We start from the raw sequence: 20,684 nt of genomic DNA, 5'->3' as shown, positions 1-20,684 counted from the left end.
CTCTTTGCAGACAACATTCCTCAAAGCCTTCCACAACCTCTCCCAGCTACCCTTCAGCTCAACACCCTTTAACCCCTTTCCTTCCCAATGCCCTGGTTCTTTTCCTATTCTGCATCCCTTGCCTTTATTTTTTTTTTCCGTTTAACCCTCCCCCACTATTCAGAGGGAGGGGAGTTTGTTGTGTTGTCTATTGAAAATTATTTGCATTCGTTAAAGGTTGCAATCCATTCCATTCCGATCAGAAGACTGGCGGTTCAAATCTCCATGATGGGGTGAGCTCCTGTTGCTCAGTCCCTGCTCCTGCCAACCTAGCAGTTTGAAAACATGAAGTGCAAGTAGATAAATAGGTACCACTCCGGCAGGAAGGTAAACGGCAATTCTGTGCACTGCTCTGGTTTGCCAGAAGCGGCTTAGTCATGCTGGCCACATGACCTGGAAGCTGTACGCCGGCTCCCTCGGCCAATAAAGCGAGATGAGCGCCGCAACCCCAGAGTCGTCCGCGACTGGACCTAATGGTCAGGGGTCCCTTTACCTTTACCCATGCACAGGATTGTATGCCATTAATTTTCAATGCCGCCATTTGAAGTAGAGCCAACTGAAGTGGTTTGGGAGAAAATTTTTAGTGTAAGAAAATGGACATAAAGTAGCTAGTATCTGATATAATTAGAATGAAGCTAGTATACAGTCATACCTTGGATTCCAAATACCTTGTGAGTTGAACGTTTTGCCTCCCGAACACCACAAACCCAGAAGTGAGTGTTCTGGTTTGTGAACGTTCTTTGGAACCCGAACGTCCGATGCGACTTCTGTGGCTTCTGATTGGCTGCAGGAGCCACGTTTTCATTCCATTCGACTTCTGAGGTATGACTGTACATTAATTAGAAGCACTGATAAACTGTGACTATAATCCTTTTGATTTCAATAGGGAAAGACTAAGCACATATTTCATTCTGCGGACAACAGTGTAACTTGAAGGCAAATGGAATTGTGCTCTATACTATTAATATATTCCACTATATACTATCTATAAACAACAATGAAACCTTATGTCATCATGTGATCTGAAGGCCGTCACCTGTAGCATTTCCATAGGATGTGGATAGAATGTATTGTTGCATGCCAGCCCAAACTCTGTGCGGTGCAAGATCCCCAGGGTTCAAGGAGCTTACCCAGGGTTCGGTTTCCTTGGAATGAGGGACAGTAGAGACTGTGCTGTCTTTATGATATATGGTTCATTTACACATATATACAACCTGGGCCTATGATGGAAGGGCTCACAGCATCAACACCCCAAGAGGGCCTTGCTTCTCCCAGCAGAAATCAGGCACTGCTGCCCAGCCTACAACCTTGCTTTTAGCAAGTAAGTTGAGGGAGGGGCGCCCACCCATTTTCTATCTGGCTCAGAACCACTTCCTTTGTTACCTTAATGGCCCATACTTAGAGGGCCATTACCTCACCAGGAAGCTAGCCTGGCTATTCCAGGAATTAAATCCATGCTGGATCCAGGAATTTGAAGGGGGGGGGGCTCAGGCATACAGCCTACCCGTTCCTCCAAAAAAAATCACAACAGCATAATAGAAACCTAATTCTGAATATTCTGGTTCGCATACTCATACCTGGAGGTGTCTCACAGCAGTCCCTAAAAATTCCGAATCTGCACACTGTCCCAAAACGGTTAGCGACACCCCCCTCCCGCCACCAGCATAACCTATGAAATTATTCTGAAAGAAAATGCACGGGGACATGGAGCAGTAGAAAATGGCAGCCACACCTAAAAGAGTAGGGAAAGAAACAGGACCACAAAATCATGTGGTCCTCACAGCTAACCCAACAATGGAGGGGAAAGGTGCCTACAACAGCCACCGCTGCTCAGATAAAGAAGCCTCTTTGCACTTCAGAATGGGAGGGTGTTCAATCCTGGCATCCAATGAAATATGGGCATATCGGCAGGGTGTGTGTTTTCAATGGAGGAGATGCCAGGTCTCCGCAAACAGGAACTGAGCAGAAAGAACGTCGTCTTATGCACCATGGATTTTTGAGGTAATAATAATAATAAAAAATTTTATTTATACCCCGCCCTCCAGGGCCAGGGCCGGGCTGAGGGCGGCTAACACCAAATATAAATTACAATAAAACGTAATGGGGGGGGGGAGAACAAAAAAAAAACCAGTTAATTAAAATATGGCTTAAAATACAGGTTAAAATGCAGCCTCATTTTAGTAGTAGCCCATAAATCAAGACCATAAAGGGAGGAAACACCTGAGCCAGCTATCCATGCTGGTCCTACTTGGGCCAGCAAAAAAGCCAAGGGAAAATTTATATACCAAATCCCATTTAAGGGGTCAGAGTGAGTCTAAGCCAAAGGCATTTACTGAGACATTTGATGTGCACCATAGAATATGGGTATCATGCTGGCATCCCAATATATGACATCTCTCCTCTCCTGGCTTATTAGCACAATTTTACACAGCCCATCAGCCATGGATCCAGCCTACGAGGTTACTTGACCAATTCCATGTTTGCAGCCCCAGGCTCAAAGGATCCTTGTGAGGCTTGTTTATCTTCCCGGCTGTGTAAATGCTTTGAAAAAGAGGGAGGGTGGTGTTATTATGCATTTGTTAGGGCTGCTATCCAAAACCAGGATGGGCTATTTGGGAACCATGTGGCAAAATATTATTGCAAAAGTGCCACACTGTTATCAAGTTATGGGAGAATCACAGCACCTCCATGCTTCCCAAGTAATGATGTGCACTGTAAACAATAAGCAACTGAAGCACCAATGCATTAAAATAAATGGCTTGGAATATCTGGCTACATATATATTTTTTGTGGACACTGCCAGCCAGAACACAACAAACTACACAAACCCTTTTGTAGGCTTTTAACTCATAAAATAAGAAAGGTTAATATAGTTTTGAGGAATGGTTTATTCACAGTTTTCTTTATGAAATATTTTTTTCTGAGATTATTGTAGACATAAATACAAATCTTATGGCTCAGGTTATAACACATACTGTTAGATGTTAGAAAATATTTAATGTGGTATAGTGGTTGCACACTCTTCCCTTCCTCCTTTTTTCCCCTTAGGATTTTTGCACTTGCAAGTGGAAGCCGAAGCAAAATCTGGTCCACCTAGCAACACGTTTATTTTTATATATGCCCGTTTACTCTAGAAGTACATTACCACTGGTGTGCACCCAACACTGAAGCAATATAGCACAAAGTTTGCAATATATTGCAAAGCAAATGTATCTTGCACTTGGTTACTTGTTAGCATTTTTATCTATATACAATTACATAAGATACTTTAAAGCTGTTCTTTGCCATACTACCTAGCAGCGCAAATGTCTTTCAGAAGATTTGCAGAAGTCTGTGTTTGGCAGCAGTCAGCGGCTGGGATCCAGAGAGACAGCCTAGAGGAATCTGCAACTTTTTATCCTTTGAGCAGGTGAGCCCAAGGCCACAGCACAAACTTATTTTTAAAAGTCCCTTCAGTTTCAAAAGCAATTCTGCACGTGCTGCACACACGGGGATGGGGTGTTGTTCAAGAAAGGCAAGTTCAAAGGGATCAGAGAATTTTTAAACATCTCTTTGGATGAATGGAACCAAAAGTCAGCAAGGCTATTCAGGGCAGGAAACTGAACCAGCTACATAAATCTCGGAAGCAGGTAAATTCGGTGCATACGTCATGAGAAAGAAGGTCAATCCTGCTCTTGTTTATGATAGTGGAAGTTATTCCTTTGGTTTTTCCAAAGGAATGGTGCACACAGTGGGTCCAAGGAAAAGGCATACACAAGTTCCATTGAAATACGTTGGTTTTAGGAATGACCAGCCTTCTCCTACATTGTGCTCAAACGTGTCTTGAAACCAAAAGCAGCACACAAGCCTAAAAACAGTTCTTCTAGTACATTTGGAAGACTGGGTTGGTTGGGTTTTTATTAGGAATTGATTTGGCAAGCTGGGACAGTGATTAATATTTCCAGCTTTCATAGATGACATCAGCACTTTTTGTTGATCTCAGCCCATTGCTCCAGTAAAGGTCACTAGGATATTGTTTGCTGTCAGGTACAGCAGGGGTGAGAGTCAATTGAATCTCTGAATATCTAGTTCCATGCTCCAGCTATTGGCACTTGCATCTTGTCTGTGGTTAGTTCCTTGTCCACAAATGGAACACACAGGTTTTGCTGTGACGTATCTCCCCAGGCACCAATAATTCAAATGTTACATTACTGGCAGATGTAGAAGTGTGAACCACTTTCACATCCTCTTTGCCAAGTGTGAGCAGCAGACTTCACACTCGCGGGATCTACATTTATTTTCTGTTACAGCTCAAGGTACACCAGCCGGGGAAACATGTGCAAAACAGTGGCTCGGGGATGAAGCCAGCTGCCCACGAATATAGAAATAAAAGAGGGCAGGGGGCTTTTCAATTGTTAAAACATCTGGGATTCAGAAATGGTTGCCCATCCACTGCAAATCAACCAGCAATATAGCAGTAGATCACAAAGTACCTTCTATCCAGCTCTGCTCTATCTCAAGTAAACCCAAACCACCTTCCTATTTTGCCCATTTGGTTAAGTGCCTGGGCCTATCATCTGATAATCTTAAGGCCATTCTAAATCTACACTTACAGTAAATGGTCATAATATATATACAGTGCAAACTTTTCCCACTGGACTTCTCCCTGCATCAAGGAGTGACCTCAGAGTGATACAACATTCCTGCTGAGATCCAAGTACATGGGTACAGCAAGTTACACCAACACCAGTTGCTATTCCATCCCATGCTGTGAAAAGGGTTGCTATCATTGATCAAATAAACCTGTCCGGGGAGTTTTAAGAGGCATGGTCAAACATGATCCATAAGATGGCCCCATTATGCAGCGGTCAAGTATCAGGAAGGTTTCAAGACATCACAGAGGCCCACTGCTTGTGAAACGACTTGCAGGAATGCATACAGCTGTCATGACTTCTGGACTAGAGGTTGAAAGTCCTGGTCTTGTAGTTGGCTGGCTGCAAGTTGTTACCATTTCTCAACAGTCATGGCAACATCGGAGACTGCTGTGTTGCCTATAACTGAATCCCAAGTGTGCATTATTACGGCTAAATGGGAACGTAAGTTATAAAGCAAAACAGGATTGTGAAATTTGCTCTAAACAAAATGACCTCCCACCCCTATTGCTTGTAAATAGAATGCTTCTTTTCATAGATATTAGGCACCAGGCTTGGCCTGTAGTCATGGCAAATGTACACTTCAATTGATTTCAGGTCAAAGCTTGCATTAATAATGTGCACTTCTAGCAAACATTCATGTATTTGGATAGTGCTGAACTCTGCTACTTTATGGATACATAATCTCATAATTTGTTTTGCTATTTACCCCCCCCCCCAAAAAAAATATTATTCATGTACAATAAAATGGAGCACATTCTACTGCCAGCAACAGAATATGCTATAAACAAAAGAGCACCAAAACATGAACTACTATTTGTACCTACTAACATCTGTATTCATGTTATTTTCTTCTATCTATTGGCAATGACCAAACAGTTAAAAAAAAAGCAAACAAAAACCCCACACTTAAATAAGTAAAAAGGGTAAACCACGTAGTTTTGTGTCTCAACATTTTCTGCAATGTTTTTTTTTTTTAATACTGAGCATTAAAAATAGTATTAGCTGTTTGCTTCAAAGGATATAAATCTAAATTACTATTTGACTCAATACACTTTTCTTTTGTTTTGGTCTGAAGAAATATATTACAAGTTTACCTATGCCCTCTGGAATTAAGCTAGTAGACAAAATGGAAGAGTTATATTGCTTTGTAAGAAGAAGTTAAGGGAGACCCACTGGTGGAATTCTATTTGATCCTTGCATTTCATTTAGTATTTCCTAGGATATAACTTTTGAATATAAATAATGGCAAAATTGTTGTTTTTTAAAAAGAAGCGACTTACACCCCCTATTCCCATTAGAGAATTTCCATTAAGAACTAAGCATTTTCAACCCAAGGACATATTATGATATTTTTTAGGACCTTATTCAAGCAAGCAATCTCACCAATTTCAATGCAGCTAGTCATATGTGTGCACACCTCTGCAAAGACTGACACTTGGGCCCAGAACTCATTTTCACATGACACCAGAAATCTATTTGGATGAAGGTTCATCATGATGAAGACACATTTGGGTCTAAAGCAGACGTTTTCCACAAAATCACAATGTACCGTGATGTTAGATCTTTAATAGTGGAATCTGCCAAACCATCACAGACGAAACCAGTTCATCTGGCCGCTGCTGCTTACACTTCTTGTTCACTCTTCTGTGTCCTTGTCCTCCAGAGATGACCAAGACAGATACTGCTTTTCCTTCTTTGGATCGACATTTTTTACTCCGGCTAAGAGAGACTTCTTTCAAAAGCTCATAGACGGCACTCTCCTCGGGCCTGTGCTCAGTTGTATTTGATCCATGAGACAACGTCAGGGACCCAGAAGATGAAGACAAGTCACTTTTCTGAGCAATAGACCCTACTGAGCCTCCCAGCCAAACAGCACTGTCATTGGGGTTGCTCAGAGAAGAACTAGGTCTCTCATTGTGAACAACGTTCTTTTGGTCCTCATCTTTCAATCCCGAACGAGGACGACGCAGGCTGTGCCTTGATTTGCTTTTGCTTCTCTTGTTTGTTACAGAGGCCATTACAAGGAACTTAACTGGGCCGTTATGCGCATGGTAAGAAACCATTCCTCTTCCTGCAGCCGGGGGAGAAAAAAACAACACCTTCATTAAAAAAAAGAGCAATTCTCATTATCTTGACCTTAATTTCACCAGCCATTCAGTCCTCGGAACAATTTTTTAAATGGTTCTCTGCACATCACAGAACTAAAACCTTGCCAAGTCAGAACATTTGCATATTGTTAAGTCAACATGAATTTGGTGACTACTTATTTTGCAATTGTGCAACATTTACTGGAGGGAAGTCAATGTGATGCTCCTGTATCACATGGTAAACTTACCTAAAATGTTATGGGAGAGACCTTACTACAGGGAAGAGATATATACAGCTGCTTGCCAATGACGTAGTGTGAGGGGCATAGGGGCGGTTGCCCTAGGGATGAATCATTAGGGGTGCAAAAATTCAACATCTGGTGCTGCCTCAATACAGCTGTGTACTTCCGTCACTGGGCTCCATTGAAAATGGCTTCTGTATGCGAACCAGGAAGTGACCTCTCCACACAACAGAGCAGCTCTTCTTTTCTGATCTCTGTGGCTGCGATCTCCTGGCAGTTGAATGTGCATGCATACTTCGTCCTTTCCCCTCCCGCCCATCTACCCCCTCTGCATGGCCCCAGGCACTGGTAACCCATGCTATGCCACTGCTGGTCTTTGCTACCTTCTGTTGGGTCCACCTCTACTCACTGATTCAAGCTGCCTATAAACAGATACTTGCAGGTCTCTTTCCATCTTGCTGAGCAATATGATGACCTTGTGCTCCCAAGTACCTTCTCCCTTCTATCGTTTCCCCCCTGATGTTACCCTTCCTGCCTGATTACCTAGGCCTGGATCTACACATGCAAAAAAATAGTAAAGCAAACAAATGCACAATACCATTTCAGACTGCGGGTGAGCAATACCAGTTTTGAGTACCCCTCCATTTACACACACACCCCGCCCTGGGGAACAAAAAACCAGCACACCATAATGGACAAATACCTTTGACTGCAGTGGTCATTTTCCATTTTCTGGGAGGTTTTGGTGTAGGGAAACATAAACAATTGATCATCCGCTGCAGTCTGAAATGGTACAGTCCATTCTGCTACATATATAGGCCAGGAGTTTCCTGCAGTCTTTGGACTGTTCTCCAAAGCCTTGCCCTGACTCTCTCCCTAGATTAAGACAGGTGAACAAGACTAAACCTTCACAGAATCACAGACTGGTAGAGTTGGAAGGGATTCCCCAAGGATCATCTAGTCCAATCCCCTGCAGTGCAAGAATCTCAACACACTGTTCCCCCCCCCATCCAGTTTGAAACCGTACCAGACCTTGCTTGGCTTTATGAATATGCCAGCAGTTTTGCTTTTTCTTGTTGCTGCACAAAATGTTTTCAGAAGCAGCCTATTATATATACCAGAGTTACCTTATGATTCTAGAACAAATCAGCAAAGTTGAGGACATGCAGAGCTAAAGTTGACGTACAGTTCATGCTTTGTTCTCTGTTTTCACAACAGCATGAGTAAGGGAATCAGCTGACATGTTTTGGTTGGCATTTGCACTATCTTAACATTACTAGCTTTCTCCACAATCAGCTGCCAAAGACCTTTTTTTCCAATTAAGCTTAATACTCCGCTCTTGTTGCCCATATACATATTGCTGCTGGCCTTGCTGAAATAGATAACATATTTTACTGGGGAGGCCAGATGAAAGCTTCAAACATGCAAGATCCTTAAGTGCAGTGACATTTATTCTGTAGAGTGTTCAACTGGAGTAAGTTTACTGGAGTAAGAAGAGGGGATTTTAAACCACAGGGCACTTTTCTTTACTTGTTAACATATGGACTGGCTGCTAAAAGTAGTTGACCAGTTATAACAGTAGAGGGGGGGAAGCAAACTGCAAAACATAAAGTATCAATGCATTAGGGTTCAGAATTTTATTTGGATTTCAAAGAATACAATGGCTATTAAGCACAGCCTTCAAATTCAGCACATCTTACTCATGTGCAGGGACGCGGGTGGCGCTGTGGTCTAAACCACTGAGCCTCTTGGGCTTGCTGATCGGAAGGTCGGCGGTTTGAATCCACATGGCAGGGTGAGCTCCCGTTGCTCTGTCCCAGCTCCTGCCAACCTAGCAGTTCGAAAGCATAGTAGATAAATAGGTACTGCTGCGGTGGGAAAGTAAACTGCATTTCCGTGTGCTCTGGCACTTGTCATGGCCCGCCGTGTGCCAGTAGTAGTTTAGTCATGCTGGCCACATGACCCGGAATACTGTCTGTAGGCAAATGCCGGCTCCCTCAGCCTCAAAGTGAGATGAGCACCATAACCCCATAGTCGCCTTTGACTGGGCTTAACCATCCAGGGGTCCTATACTTTTACTTACTCATGTGCAATTACCAATAGGTCCTTAGAGTTTCATATACTGTAGATGTATTTATAGTTTATTTTTATGCCAGATACTCAGTTCAAAAGCTGCTGTAGGAGGCACACAATGTTCTCTAGTTCTTCAGTGTAAGTCGTGCAGGTGTGTGAGAACAGCTTCCAAAGCACAGTTATTCAGCATTTCAGATCAAATCTCCATTCAGTCATGAAGGTCATTGGTTGACCTGGGGCTGATCACCTTCCCTCAGTTTAGCCAACCTCACAGGGTTGTTGTGAGGGTAAAATAGGGGAGACTTTGTCGACATGCAGAGGCAGGGAGGCCAGCTGGCTAGCCCTGGCTGGGCCGTCTCCTTCCAACCATCCTGCTGTGAAGACCCATCACCTCTGCTCCAAAGTAAATCAGTGACCCAGGCTTCAAAGCCAGGGCACACTATCAGCAGATCGAACTGTGCACACAGAATAGGCGTGAGGCTTGTGGAAGCATACTACAACTACAGATTTATTAATCATAAATCAGGACAAAGAAACATGTCATCTCTCTCTCTCTCTTGTCTTCACAGAGAGAATGGGAAAAGCAAAAGCTATACACAAAGGAAGTTCCCAGCAAGCTGTGCTGGAATGTAAACAGACATGTGACATGCAAGAGTTCCACACGTCTGCTCCTTAAGGTGGAATGGAAATCTCAACAAAACTATGCTTGTTACCTTGAGCTCCTTGCAGGAAAACACAGGATATAAATGTAATAATAATAATGTCATTTTACTTACCAGTTACTTTGGGAATTCCTTGCAAACGAGGAACTGGGAGTGCTACTATTATCCCAAGATTTGTCCCAACCAATAACAAGCCATGGCAAACCAGGAGGCTGGTCACAGAAACACGCTGCTGCCCTATAAGATTGAGAAGGTACAAAGTTACCCCGAAAGCAAGATACTGCATTTATTTACTTATCTTTTAATTAAAATATATTTAGGCCATTTTTAAGGACAACAGCTCTTCTAAGGTGGGTGAGAAGATAAAGATTACGTAGAAGAACACCTTAAAAATGAATAAAACCAGCAGCAAACAAGAAAACAATCCATTATAAAATTGAACTTGCTGTAAACAAAACATTTTTAAAAATCCTGCTTTATTAAAGAAAGGCATTTTGGTTTGTTATAAAAATGAATCAACGTTGCAGGTTACAGACTCAGTATGTGAAAAAGCCACTCAATATTTGTCAGATCTAATTTATTTCTAAGGTGTCATCCCAATGCAACTCATGTGGAAGTAAAACAAACAAGGTTTTACAAATGAAGCTAAAAGGAAGAGGGTGTGTTGTAATGGATTTAATGCACCTTGTTAAATCTGCATGCTGCTTACTTTTCTTACATATCATCTACTGTTCTAGGATAACTAGCAATAGACACAGCATTTGGTGGGACTACTGTTTCCTACTTGGACCAATTTCCCAGATTCCATTAGCATTATTCCATGGAGGAGAGTGTGGATAAGTTCCTTCAGATTACTGTATGGGTAAAATGGTTAATCCAGGCAACTTTAAGAATACAACCAGTTAGAGACACGTCGTCCAATTTATGCACGGTTATTTAGAAGTTAAATCCTACTGAGTTTTGTATCTGGATTGCAGATTTGCACTGCTTCTAAAAACACACTTGCTTCTCTTCATCTGCTTCATTCCATACTTTAAAACACATTACTTTTTATACCTGCACCTAAGGCAGCCTACCATTGCACCCCTCCAATTGCACATTCCCCTAGATGCTTTTTAGATATTTGGCAGATATCTAGGTTTCTGCTGAATGGTTACTTGGCCCTCAGGCACCCACTTGGTGTCCACCAAGGCCCCTTCCTGACCCTCCAATTTGTCTGTTTTCAGCCCTGTGAAATGGGTATTTTGTCACGCCCATGACAATGTCTCAAGGTTTCCACATGTCCCCAGGCCCAAAAAGTGTTGTAGACCCTACTAACTTTCAAACTTTGTCACAAATGAAGACCTAGCGTGTGCTCTCTTCTCTTTATCCAGAACTTCTAGTTCAGACTAAGACTATCTCAACCTAAGCAATCTTTTTTTTTACACCAGATTCATAGGGTTTATTCAGCCCTGTGAAATGGGTATTTTGTCACGCCCATGACAATGTCTCAAGGTTTCCACATGTCCCCAGGCCCCAAAAGTGTTGTAGACCCTACTAACTTTCAAACTTTGTCACAAATGAAGACCTAGCGTGTGCTCTCTTCTCTTTATCCAGAACTTCTAGTTCAGACTAAGACTATCCCAACCTAAGCAATCCTTTTTTTTACACCAGATTCATAGGGTTTATTCATTGCACAATGAAGCAATTGTGTAAATGCATAGTTCACAGTTGTATAATTCTGATGAAGTCCTTTTAAAAAAGGAGATATATCTTTACCCATGCATATTCAGCTGCTTTAGAATTCAGCTGCCTTTCCTTCCTCAACCTGAAAATGTGAAGCAGTGAACCTGCTTTGCACAATGTTGTTCAAAACAATTTGTGTGAAACGACATCTTTGAGTCTCGAATCTTTTTTAAAGGTAGAGCCACACATTTCGTACTATTTAAAGGAAAATTACTGGTGCGTCGCTTAAGGATGGATATCAAAACAATAAAATATTAATGAAAGGGATAATGCTGGCTCTCTCTGGCGCAGAATGCCTGAATGCTCCATCAGAATGGATCAGAGGGGGTAGCCTTGAATGAATCTGAAAAGTCTGCCCTTCTAGCCAAAAGGTGAATGACACTAAGTTGATCACAGCTGGAAAGAAGACAAAAGTGGAAGGCATCTGTCAGGTTGAAGTCATTAGACCTCCCAAATATTGCCAGAAGCTCCAGCCTAGAGTTGTTTTTAAATGTCAAAATAAATAAACACAAATTATAATATATATAATATAATTCTCAAGAAACAAAATACTTACAGTGTTAATGCCTGGTACAACCTGCTCCCCACCCCCCCACCACTAAAAAACCCCCAAACCACACTGAATGGAACCATGCCATTATTTTCTTGGCATGTAAATGCTTATCTAATCACTCAAAGAGGTATGAAGAAGAGGAGTTTGGATTTGATATCCCGCTTTATCACTACCCGAAGGAGTATCAAAGCTGCTAACATTCTCCTTTCCCTTCCTCCCCCACAACAAACACTCTGTGAGGTGAGTGGGGCTGAGAGACTTCAAAGAAGTGTGACTGGCCCAAGGTCACCCAGCAGCTGCATGTGGAGGAGCGGGGACGCGAACCCGGTTCACCAGATTACGAGTCTACCGCTCTTAACCACTACACCACACTGGCTCTCAGTGGGTGGGGCAGAGACAGGTGAGAAGAAGGAATCTCAGATTGCTTGGGAAGAAATTGGGGGAGGAAGAAAGCTGAGGGAAGGTGGGGAATTTTAGTCCTTGAAACTGCCTCATGGGGCAAGATCTATTGGGAACAGTTGCTGTGCTCACTAGGCCTACACTGCTCTGTTTTTCTGAATAAGGAGTTAACATCACTGACAGCTTGTCAGTTACTGGTGACTTGCTCCCTATTACCCGCCCCAACATAGCGATGGTAGCTAGGATGCCCAACCGTTCGTTTTCAAAGCAAACTTCATAGCTCCTACTTTTACTGCCAGTGAGCTGCTTTGTTATAAAATTAAATGCTACTGCACGACCCTTTTGACCACCTCAAGGAAGCCAAAGGAATGTACAAGTGATACTAGGAAATAAATTACCTGGTCACACAATTTTTCCACCTGAGCCATGGCCAAAGTGCTGAATCTGGTTGTATTGCATCATAGGATGGGAAAGGCTCATGGAGGACAAGGCCCTCAATGGCTGCTACCCAAGACGGCTATGTTCTACCATCATTGCCAAGTACCGATTGCTGGGGATTCTGCTTATGGGCTTCTTATAGGCTTCTGACCAGCCACTGTCAGAAAAGAATGCTGGACTGCATGGGCCTTTGGTCTCATGCAACTGGGCTCTTCTTATGACTTATTAGGGACACGGGTGGCGCTGTAGGTTAAACCACAGAGCCTAGGACTTGCTGATCAGAAGTTTGGCGGTTCAAATCCCCCCAATGAGGTGAGCTCCCGTTGCTTGGTCCCTGCTCCTGCCAACCTAGCAGTTCGAAAGCACGTCAAAGTGCAAGTAGATAAATAGCTACCGCTCCAGCGGGAAGGTAAACGGTGTTTCCATGCGCTGCTCTGGTTCGCCAGAAGTGGCTTAGTCATGCTGGCCACATGACCCAGAAGCTGTACGCTGGCTCCCTCGGCCAATAAAGCAAGATGAGCGCCGCAACCCCAGAGTCGGCCACAACTGGACCTAACAGTCAGGGGTCCCTTTACCTTTCCCTTTTTATGACTTATTAGGGTTGACATGGCAAATGTCTCCCTTACAAAATGGGGCAGAGGATGTGGTGGCTACAAGAAAACCTTGCAAAACGTTTTTGACGCTGCAACAACTACACAGGGAAGTAAAATAAAATTAAAAAAATCCTTCCAGTAGCACCTTAGAGACCAACTAAGTTTGTTATTAGTATTAGCTTTCAGGTGCATTTGTTTCGAATACGGCAGACCAGCATGGCTACCTACCTGTATCTACACAGAGAAGTGTGAAAGGTGTGCTTTACCAGCTTCCAGTAACAAAACACATACACTGAGAAACCAGTTATACAAAAATTCATCTTTTGGTTGTTTGTCATCTGCCTACAGTGTTTTGAAAATATGTGTGGATATGTTACGCCCTATTCTTCAGCACTTTGACAGCATTGACATGATGGAGACAGGGCAAGAACTAAGTCCTGACACGGCACAGCAGTGCTTCAGAAATGTCTAAGTGCTGGCTTGCACCACTGAAAAAACATTGTTTCCACATGTGAAGATTGCAAGCGATTATCCAGGAATCTAACATCTTGAATGCAGAAGGAAATAAACAATCGGAGGTGAGGTCAAACGGAAATCCTCTGTTCTTGAAGCAATGGAACAACTGGGAAATGAGGAAACACCTGTTGGGGGATGTGAACTTCTAACACAATATAAAATCATCATAGGATGGTAGATGTGCAACATGATTTGTCTGTACTTCTCCATACTAAGCGCATATGGTCAGAGAGTAAGAAGCTTTTCAAATTATTGTTCTATTTGTATTTCTCAAAAATGGTTCCTGATCAATTCAGTTTATGATGATCAACAGCTCATAATGAGCTCCCTTTGGGATAAATTTATCCAACACAGGACTCGGACAATTAATAATTGTTGTAAAACGCAACCCTACAACAAATTATTCATGTTACATTGCATCAACTAATGCAGTGTTTTTCAACCACTGTTCCGCGGCACACTAGTGTGCCGCGAGATGTTGCCTGGTGTGCCGTGGGAAAAATTAAAAAATTCGAAAGATTTTTTTAAAAAAAGTCAAATTTTCGATTGGGGCACCGTCCCTGGAGGGAGGCGGGCGAGTCGGGCGGCGAGAGGCGGGGCGGCGAGGGCGAGGAGAGGCCGCCCAGCGCGGGGCTCTCGCCATCTGCCTGCCTGGCTGCCTGAGAGCTCGGCGGGCAGCGCCTCCGTCCGCAGCGCCCGCCTGGCGGCTCTCATTCCCTGCCCCTGCCAAAGCTCACCCAGCCAAGCCGCGCTCTCCTTCCTGCCTCGCTTTGCTGCCTCCTCCCCCCCACCCCCAAAGCTTGGAGGTTCCCCGGCGCCGGCCCGAAGGTTTGACCCCCTTCTCACACCTGTTCGCGCTCCTTGCATGGAATGGGGCGGATGGGGAGGAACGGGGCTCGCCGCTGCCTCCGCTCGCCCTCCCCCCCTCCGCCGGTGGTCCCGCGATTCTTGGCTTTTTGGCGGATGGCACAGAAGGAAGGCAAGGGGGAGGGAAAAAATTGAAACTTACACTTTCGTGCGTCCCTCCCGGCATGACGCTGCGCACTGACGTCACGGGGCTGTGCCTCGAGATTTTTTTCATGAAAGAAGTATGCCTTTGCCCAAAAAAGGTTGGGAAACACTGAACTAATGTAGCTAATATCAAGAGGATAAGAATGGTCACAACTATGCACATACACAATCTCAATTTGGAATTTTGAAAAACTGGGCCATTCTGTCACTTAGAGCATGTTTAGCCGGGAGAAGAGGAGGTTAAGGGGTGATATGATAGCCATGTTCAAATATATAAAAGGATGTTATATAGAGGAGGGAGAAAGGTTGTTTTCTGCTGCTCCAGAGAAGCGGACACGGAGCAATGGATCCAAACTACAAGAAAGAAGATTCCACCTAAACATTAGGAAGAACTTCCTGACAGTAAGAGCTGTTTGACAGTGGAATTTGCTGCCAAGGAGTGTGGTGGAGTCTCCTACTTTGGAGGTCTTTAAGCAGAGGCTTGACAACCATATGTCAGGAGTGCTCTGATGGTGTTTCCTGCTTGGCAGGGGGTTGGACTCGATGGCCCTTGTGGTCTCTTCCAACTCTATGATTCTATAAAAAGCACACCTTCCAAATGAGATTCTTTGCTCCTATAATTTTTACAGATAAACTGAACGCTAATCAATTATTCAAAGTGCTTCACATGCATCATCTCAGTAACCCTTTACAATACCAGATCTGCAACAAGAATCCTTACAGACAACCAGAACTGCAGAAATGTCAACAATGAAATTGACAAAAATCTGAATCAGGCTCTTCTGCCCAACGCACTGCGTAAGCTACTGTGCTGCATCACCTGGTATGCCATTTATTGACACCTATGTTTATTTTTATTTTTTTTAAATGATATTTATTGAGAATTTAAAATTACAGAGGAAAAAATGGAAAAAGACAAAAGAAAAAAGAAATTAGACAATACAAGTCAATAAAAAGAAAAAAGAGAGCAAAACACACAATACATCAGAGCCAAAAACAAAAGCAAACAAAAAATTAAAAACAAATCCAATATTCCCAAATCTTTATCTTTCGTTATCTTGTTTCATCGACCTCCTCACACCTCCCTTTTTTGTATTCTAGTTATTAATTATCTCAGCAAATCCTTTCCATCTTTCACTATGTTCTGTCATCAAATTATCTTAATTTATTTTAACCTTATCTTGCCATAAAAAGCCCTAAAGCTTAAAACTTATTTGTACATAACTCCTTATAGCATTTCTACTAAAGCCAAATAGTCTCATTCCAACATTTTTTCTAACACTCATTAATTTTACAATATTTCTCTAAATGAATTTTTAAACTTTGACACCTAGGTTTAAAGTCTCCTTCGTGGATCACTGCCTTGTCGTGTATAGTTAAAGCTATGGTTTTCCCAGTAGTGATATATGGAAGTGAGAGCTGGACCATAAAGAAGGCTGATTGCCGAAGAATTGATGCTTTTGAATTATGGTGCTGGAGGAGACTCTTGAGAGTCCCATGGACTGCAAAAAGATCAAACGTATCCATTCTGAAGGAAATCAGCCCTGAGTGCTCACTGGAAGGACAGATCATGAAGCTGAGGCTCCAGTACTTTGGCCACCTCATGAGAAGAGAAGACTCCCTGGAAAAGACCCTGATGTTGGGAAAGATTGAGGGCACAAGGAGAAGGGTACGACAGAGGACGAAATGGTTGGACAGTGCTCTCAAAGCTACCATCATGAGTTTGACCAAACCGCGGGAGGCAGTGGAAGACAGGAGTGCCTGGCGTGCTCTGGTCCATGGGGTCATGAAGAGTCGGACACGACTAAACGACTAAACAACAACAACAACAAAGGTTTAAAGTTGAACTTTTCCTTCAGTGATAATCTTAGAGAGTGAACTGCACAGTATCAGCCTAGTTCCAAAAAGTATTTGAAGGACAATCTTAGGGCACTTCCAAATGGTTCTCACTGAAGGAAACTCTTGGACTTTGCAAATCACCTAGCCTACATGTCTGTACGTTTTATAACTGTCCAAAATCCACCCTCCTATTTAGTCATTCTTCCATTAATGAAGGCATTTTAATCTTCTATTGCAATGATGTTTTTGTTACCCTACTCTCCCTCTCCTGAGGAAATGGTACACTTTCCTGTCCCTCTTCAGTTTGCAGGAAACACATGTCACACAACAAGGTAAATAATGGAAATTGCTTTGTTACATAGCTAAGCTGTCATCAGTTGTTAAAGGAACAAATCAAGAATTTCTTCAGTCAGCGGAATTGTTCTGAAAGGATTATGTTTTATGAAATCCAATGTAAGCACTGGGGGAAATGTTAGCATCAGGATATGACATAATGAATAAAAATACCATTTACTGAATAATAAAAAATTACATGGAAAGTTAAAAAGCCCAGAGTTCATGGCAACATGGGCTTTATAACAAAATTATTATGATTAAACTTCGGCTGTTCAGATCAGTGCAACAGGCATGAGTGAAAAAGAGTAAGATTTACTGTTCCGAAAACTATAGTTAAGCATCCCTGATTCTTCCAAACATCTTAAAACTCCACACTGGTGCACCTTGCTATCTGGAGCTCAGCTGAGGATAAATGGCAGCTCAAACTAAAATTCATGAAATTGTTCCAGTTATTCAAGGAGAAATAGGGTAGGGTTGCCGAGTTATATGTAAAATTATGTCAACTCAAGAGCACTAGAGCCCAAGGAAATGTCCGAAACAAAGTGATGGTTCTGTGGTATGGCTGGAGTTAAGCAGGTCTCACCCTGTAAATTGCCTGGCTAAGAAGCCACCTGGAATCCATTTGTAAGCCAGTGTGTAATTATTTGAAGGAAGAGCAAGGGCACAGGTGTGATGAATAAAGAAACTCAAGTAGACCACGGCCAGGTTTACGTGACTGCGTGCCCCCTTCCTTTGGTGTTTCCCCAAGAGAGTAGTAAGAATCTGTTACAGTTTAAGGACCTCTTGCTTTAGAGCTTTAGTTTAGAGGAAATTAGGCAGAAAGGAGGTTCTAACCCACCATTCACCCTGTTGCACAAAAGCAAAATGAAGCTGTATAGGTTATTTTAAAATTTTCCATTCATTCATTTAGATGCTAAAAGCCAGCACACTCCACCCCTGGGCAGAGGTTTGCTTTTGCCAGATGCTACCTCAATGAAATATTCTCCCCCTGCAGAGCAACAGGCATTTATGACAATAAAAAACTAAGCTCACAGACACTGCCGCTACATGTTTCTCTCACAATATAGGAGGATATTGGTGACACGTTTACAGCTATAATTTTTAGCCTGTTGGCTACACTAGCTGGAGGTTTACAAATATATTACTAAACAGATAATCTGATGAGCGCAGTGTCTCTCAAACTTGTGTCTCCAGCTGTTTCTGGACTACAACTCCCTTCATCCCTAGCTAGCAAGATCAGTGGACAGGGATGATAGGAATTGTAGTCCAAAAACAGAGACCCAAGTTTGTGAAACACTGTGCTAGTGAAACAGGGCATGCCACCACTAGCACAGAGAGCTAAACTAACCTGATGAGGCAACTGTTTGCCCTGCTCACATATAAACACACGGATGGAGTGGGTTGTCAAATTTTCAGTGAAAATGAGCATGCCAGTAGGAGAGAGCAAAATCTACCATCTCTCCCAACCGTCCTGCAGTAGCCTTGTTGCTTTAGGTCAAGGGTGGCTTATTCTGAGGCCCTCCAGATGTTGTTGGAGTAACTGCTACCACCTGTTGCTGATGGGAATTGTAAGTTCAACAACATCCGGAGGGCCTCAAGATTAGCCACCCCTTGCTTCAAACAGTTCTTTCTCGCCCCAGTTCAGATACTGGAAAGGAGTCCATTTCAGAGGAAATTGGTTAAAGCAACAAAGCAAAGCAGAGTAAAGTGGGAGAGGGAAGAAGAGTTTGCTCTCCTTTCCCTAGTGCTCCTTTGAATGCAAAAATTGTAAAATCAAATCTCCTTTCTATATGAACAGGAAAGGGGGCTGCCTTCAGATGTCTTCTAAAAGTCAGATAGTTGTTTATTTCTTTGATATCTGATGGGAGGGCCTGCGCCACTACCAAGAAGGCCCTCTGCCTGGTTCCCTATAACTTCACTTCTCGCAGTGAGGGAACTGCCAGAAAGCCCTCGGCACTGGACTTCAGTGTCCGGGCAGAAAAACTGGGTTTTCTGTGGTGATGTGTAGGAACCTTTGGAGGAATGAGGTTTCCTATACAAAAGACAAGAATCACATTGACTGCTCTTCCAACTTTTGCTTCTAGACATGCCCACCAGTGGCATGAAGACCCCCCCCCCCAGAAGAAAATAATGCAAAGGGTTTCCCCGCACCCCTTTATAGACTCTTTGGAAGAATCGAGGGAAATCCTGCTGCTTTTTAACACAGACTACAACTATCGGAGATGAGTATCACCGCTAAATCTTACCGTTCCAACACATAACAGCCATCTATTTCTCAAAGTGAGCAACACACATTTATAACACTAGCCTGTTAATAGGATGGGTAGTTTCTTTTTCTCCCCATCCCCGCAAGATGAGGCTATAGGAGAGGTCCGATTTCTGCACTGTTCTAGCGCAGGGATTTTTAAAGTGCGGTCCATGACACATACATGTCAAGCAGTGCCCGCCTGCTGCTACCTAGCAACAGCTTCCCTCCCCTCTAGGTGTTCAGTACAGCAACAGAGTATTGAAGGAACAAGAGTTTTAATTTAGAAGCCTTTCAAGGCAGACTTTAATATGATGGTCGTAATATACGGGGATGTGGGACCCATAAAAGAAAAATGGAATATCGGCCTGCATTATAGGAGGTGTGTTTTTTAATTAAAAACAAAAAAGGTGTGCTACTAGGAAAACCATTTCAGTTCAGAAAGCTGGAGGGGCACAATTAAGAGGCCTTGTTTTCAGCCCGTTTCTTTCTTTGCCCCCTTTCCTCAAGGTAAGTTATAACCAACAAGCCCATTAACGGCACAATGATATAAATTGTCTAAAGTAAAAGAGAAGGAATATGAAAAGGAATCACCAGGAAGCTGGTTATTTTGGGTTTACAGTGTTGCTACAATCTGACTCAAAGTATTGATTTATCCTGACATCAGTTTTGTGCCCCCACCCCCCAAAATATTTTCTGTAAATTCTTTAAAAGGATTTCGTTCTCAGAAGTTTTCGTTCCGCACTTTCATTTTCAGCATGAAACTCTCTGTGTGTTTGTGCATACATGTACATCATTATCCTGTTGCTTTATGAAACTGACCTTCTGCTAAAGTGTTCCCAGTCATACCTCAGCTTTAGCAAATAAAATATGTACAAAAATATCATGTGCATAGGATCCCAGACAGAGCAATAAACGCCAATGCAAAAAAGCAATACCCAGTGTACTCATTTTAAATGTTAAAATGATTCCTTTTCTCAAGTATAACACATTTGTCTCAAGCATCAATTGCGATTCTAAGAACTCTATTGAAACTTCGGCTGTTTGCTTATAAGGAGAGGAAAAATTCTTCAGATAAAATAAAAGCAGCTGAAATGTTATGGTGATGACACCAGGGCACACACACATATATATAATTAACTCAAGCTCTTCAACAGAAAAGCACAGTTTACATCATCTTGTTTTATTTCCATGGCAATTGCAGCTAAGACTAAATATTTTCCAGTTAGCTTTTTCTCCCTCCATTAAAAACACACAAAATAGTTACTACCAAGCATAGAAGGTGGGGGGAG

At 42.7% G+C, this 20,684-nt stretch overlaps 1 protein-coding gene and 1 long non-coding RNA gene across 7 annotated transcripts in view; both read right to left on the bottom strand.

The window, feature by feature from the left end:
* Positions 1–5,724: 5,724 nt before the first annotated feature.
* Positions 5,725–20,684, bottom strand: part of ARHGEF10 (Rho guanine nucleotide exchange factor 10) — a 101,071-nt gene continuing 86,111 nt past the window's right edge. For all 6 annotated transcript variants that reach the window (XM_082215403.1, XM_082215402.1, XM_082215406.1 and 3 more), the window contains 2 exons: positions 9,852–9,974; positions 5,725–6,744 (listed from right to left, as the gene is read on the bottom strand). In XM_082215403.1, coding sequence (XP_082071529.1) covers positions 6,230–6,744; positions 9,852–9,974 — 638 coding nt within the window. In that variant the 3' untranslated portion in view covers positions 5,725–6,229. The remainder of the gene's footprint in view (positions 6,745–9,851; positions 9,975–20,684) is intronic.
* Positions 15,116–18,942, bottom strand: LOC309529197. Its single transcript, XR_014218125.1, has 3 exons — positions 16,303–18,942; positions 15,540–15,814; positions 15,116–15,180 (listed from the first exon to the last, which is right to left on the bottom strand). It is a non-coding gene; the product is annotated as an uncharacterized lncRNA (long non-coding RNA).

Source organism: Podarcis vaucheri, assembly GCF_965113315.1.
Source record: "Podarcis vaucheri genome assembly, chromosome: 3".
Classification (NCBI taxonomy): Eukaryota; Metazoa; Chordata; class Lepidosauria; order Squamata; family Lacertidae; genus Podarcis; species Podarcis vaucheri.
This window is presented reverse-complemented; position numbering and strand designations above follow the sequence as displayed.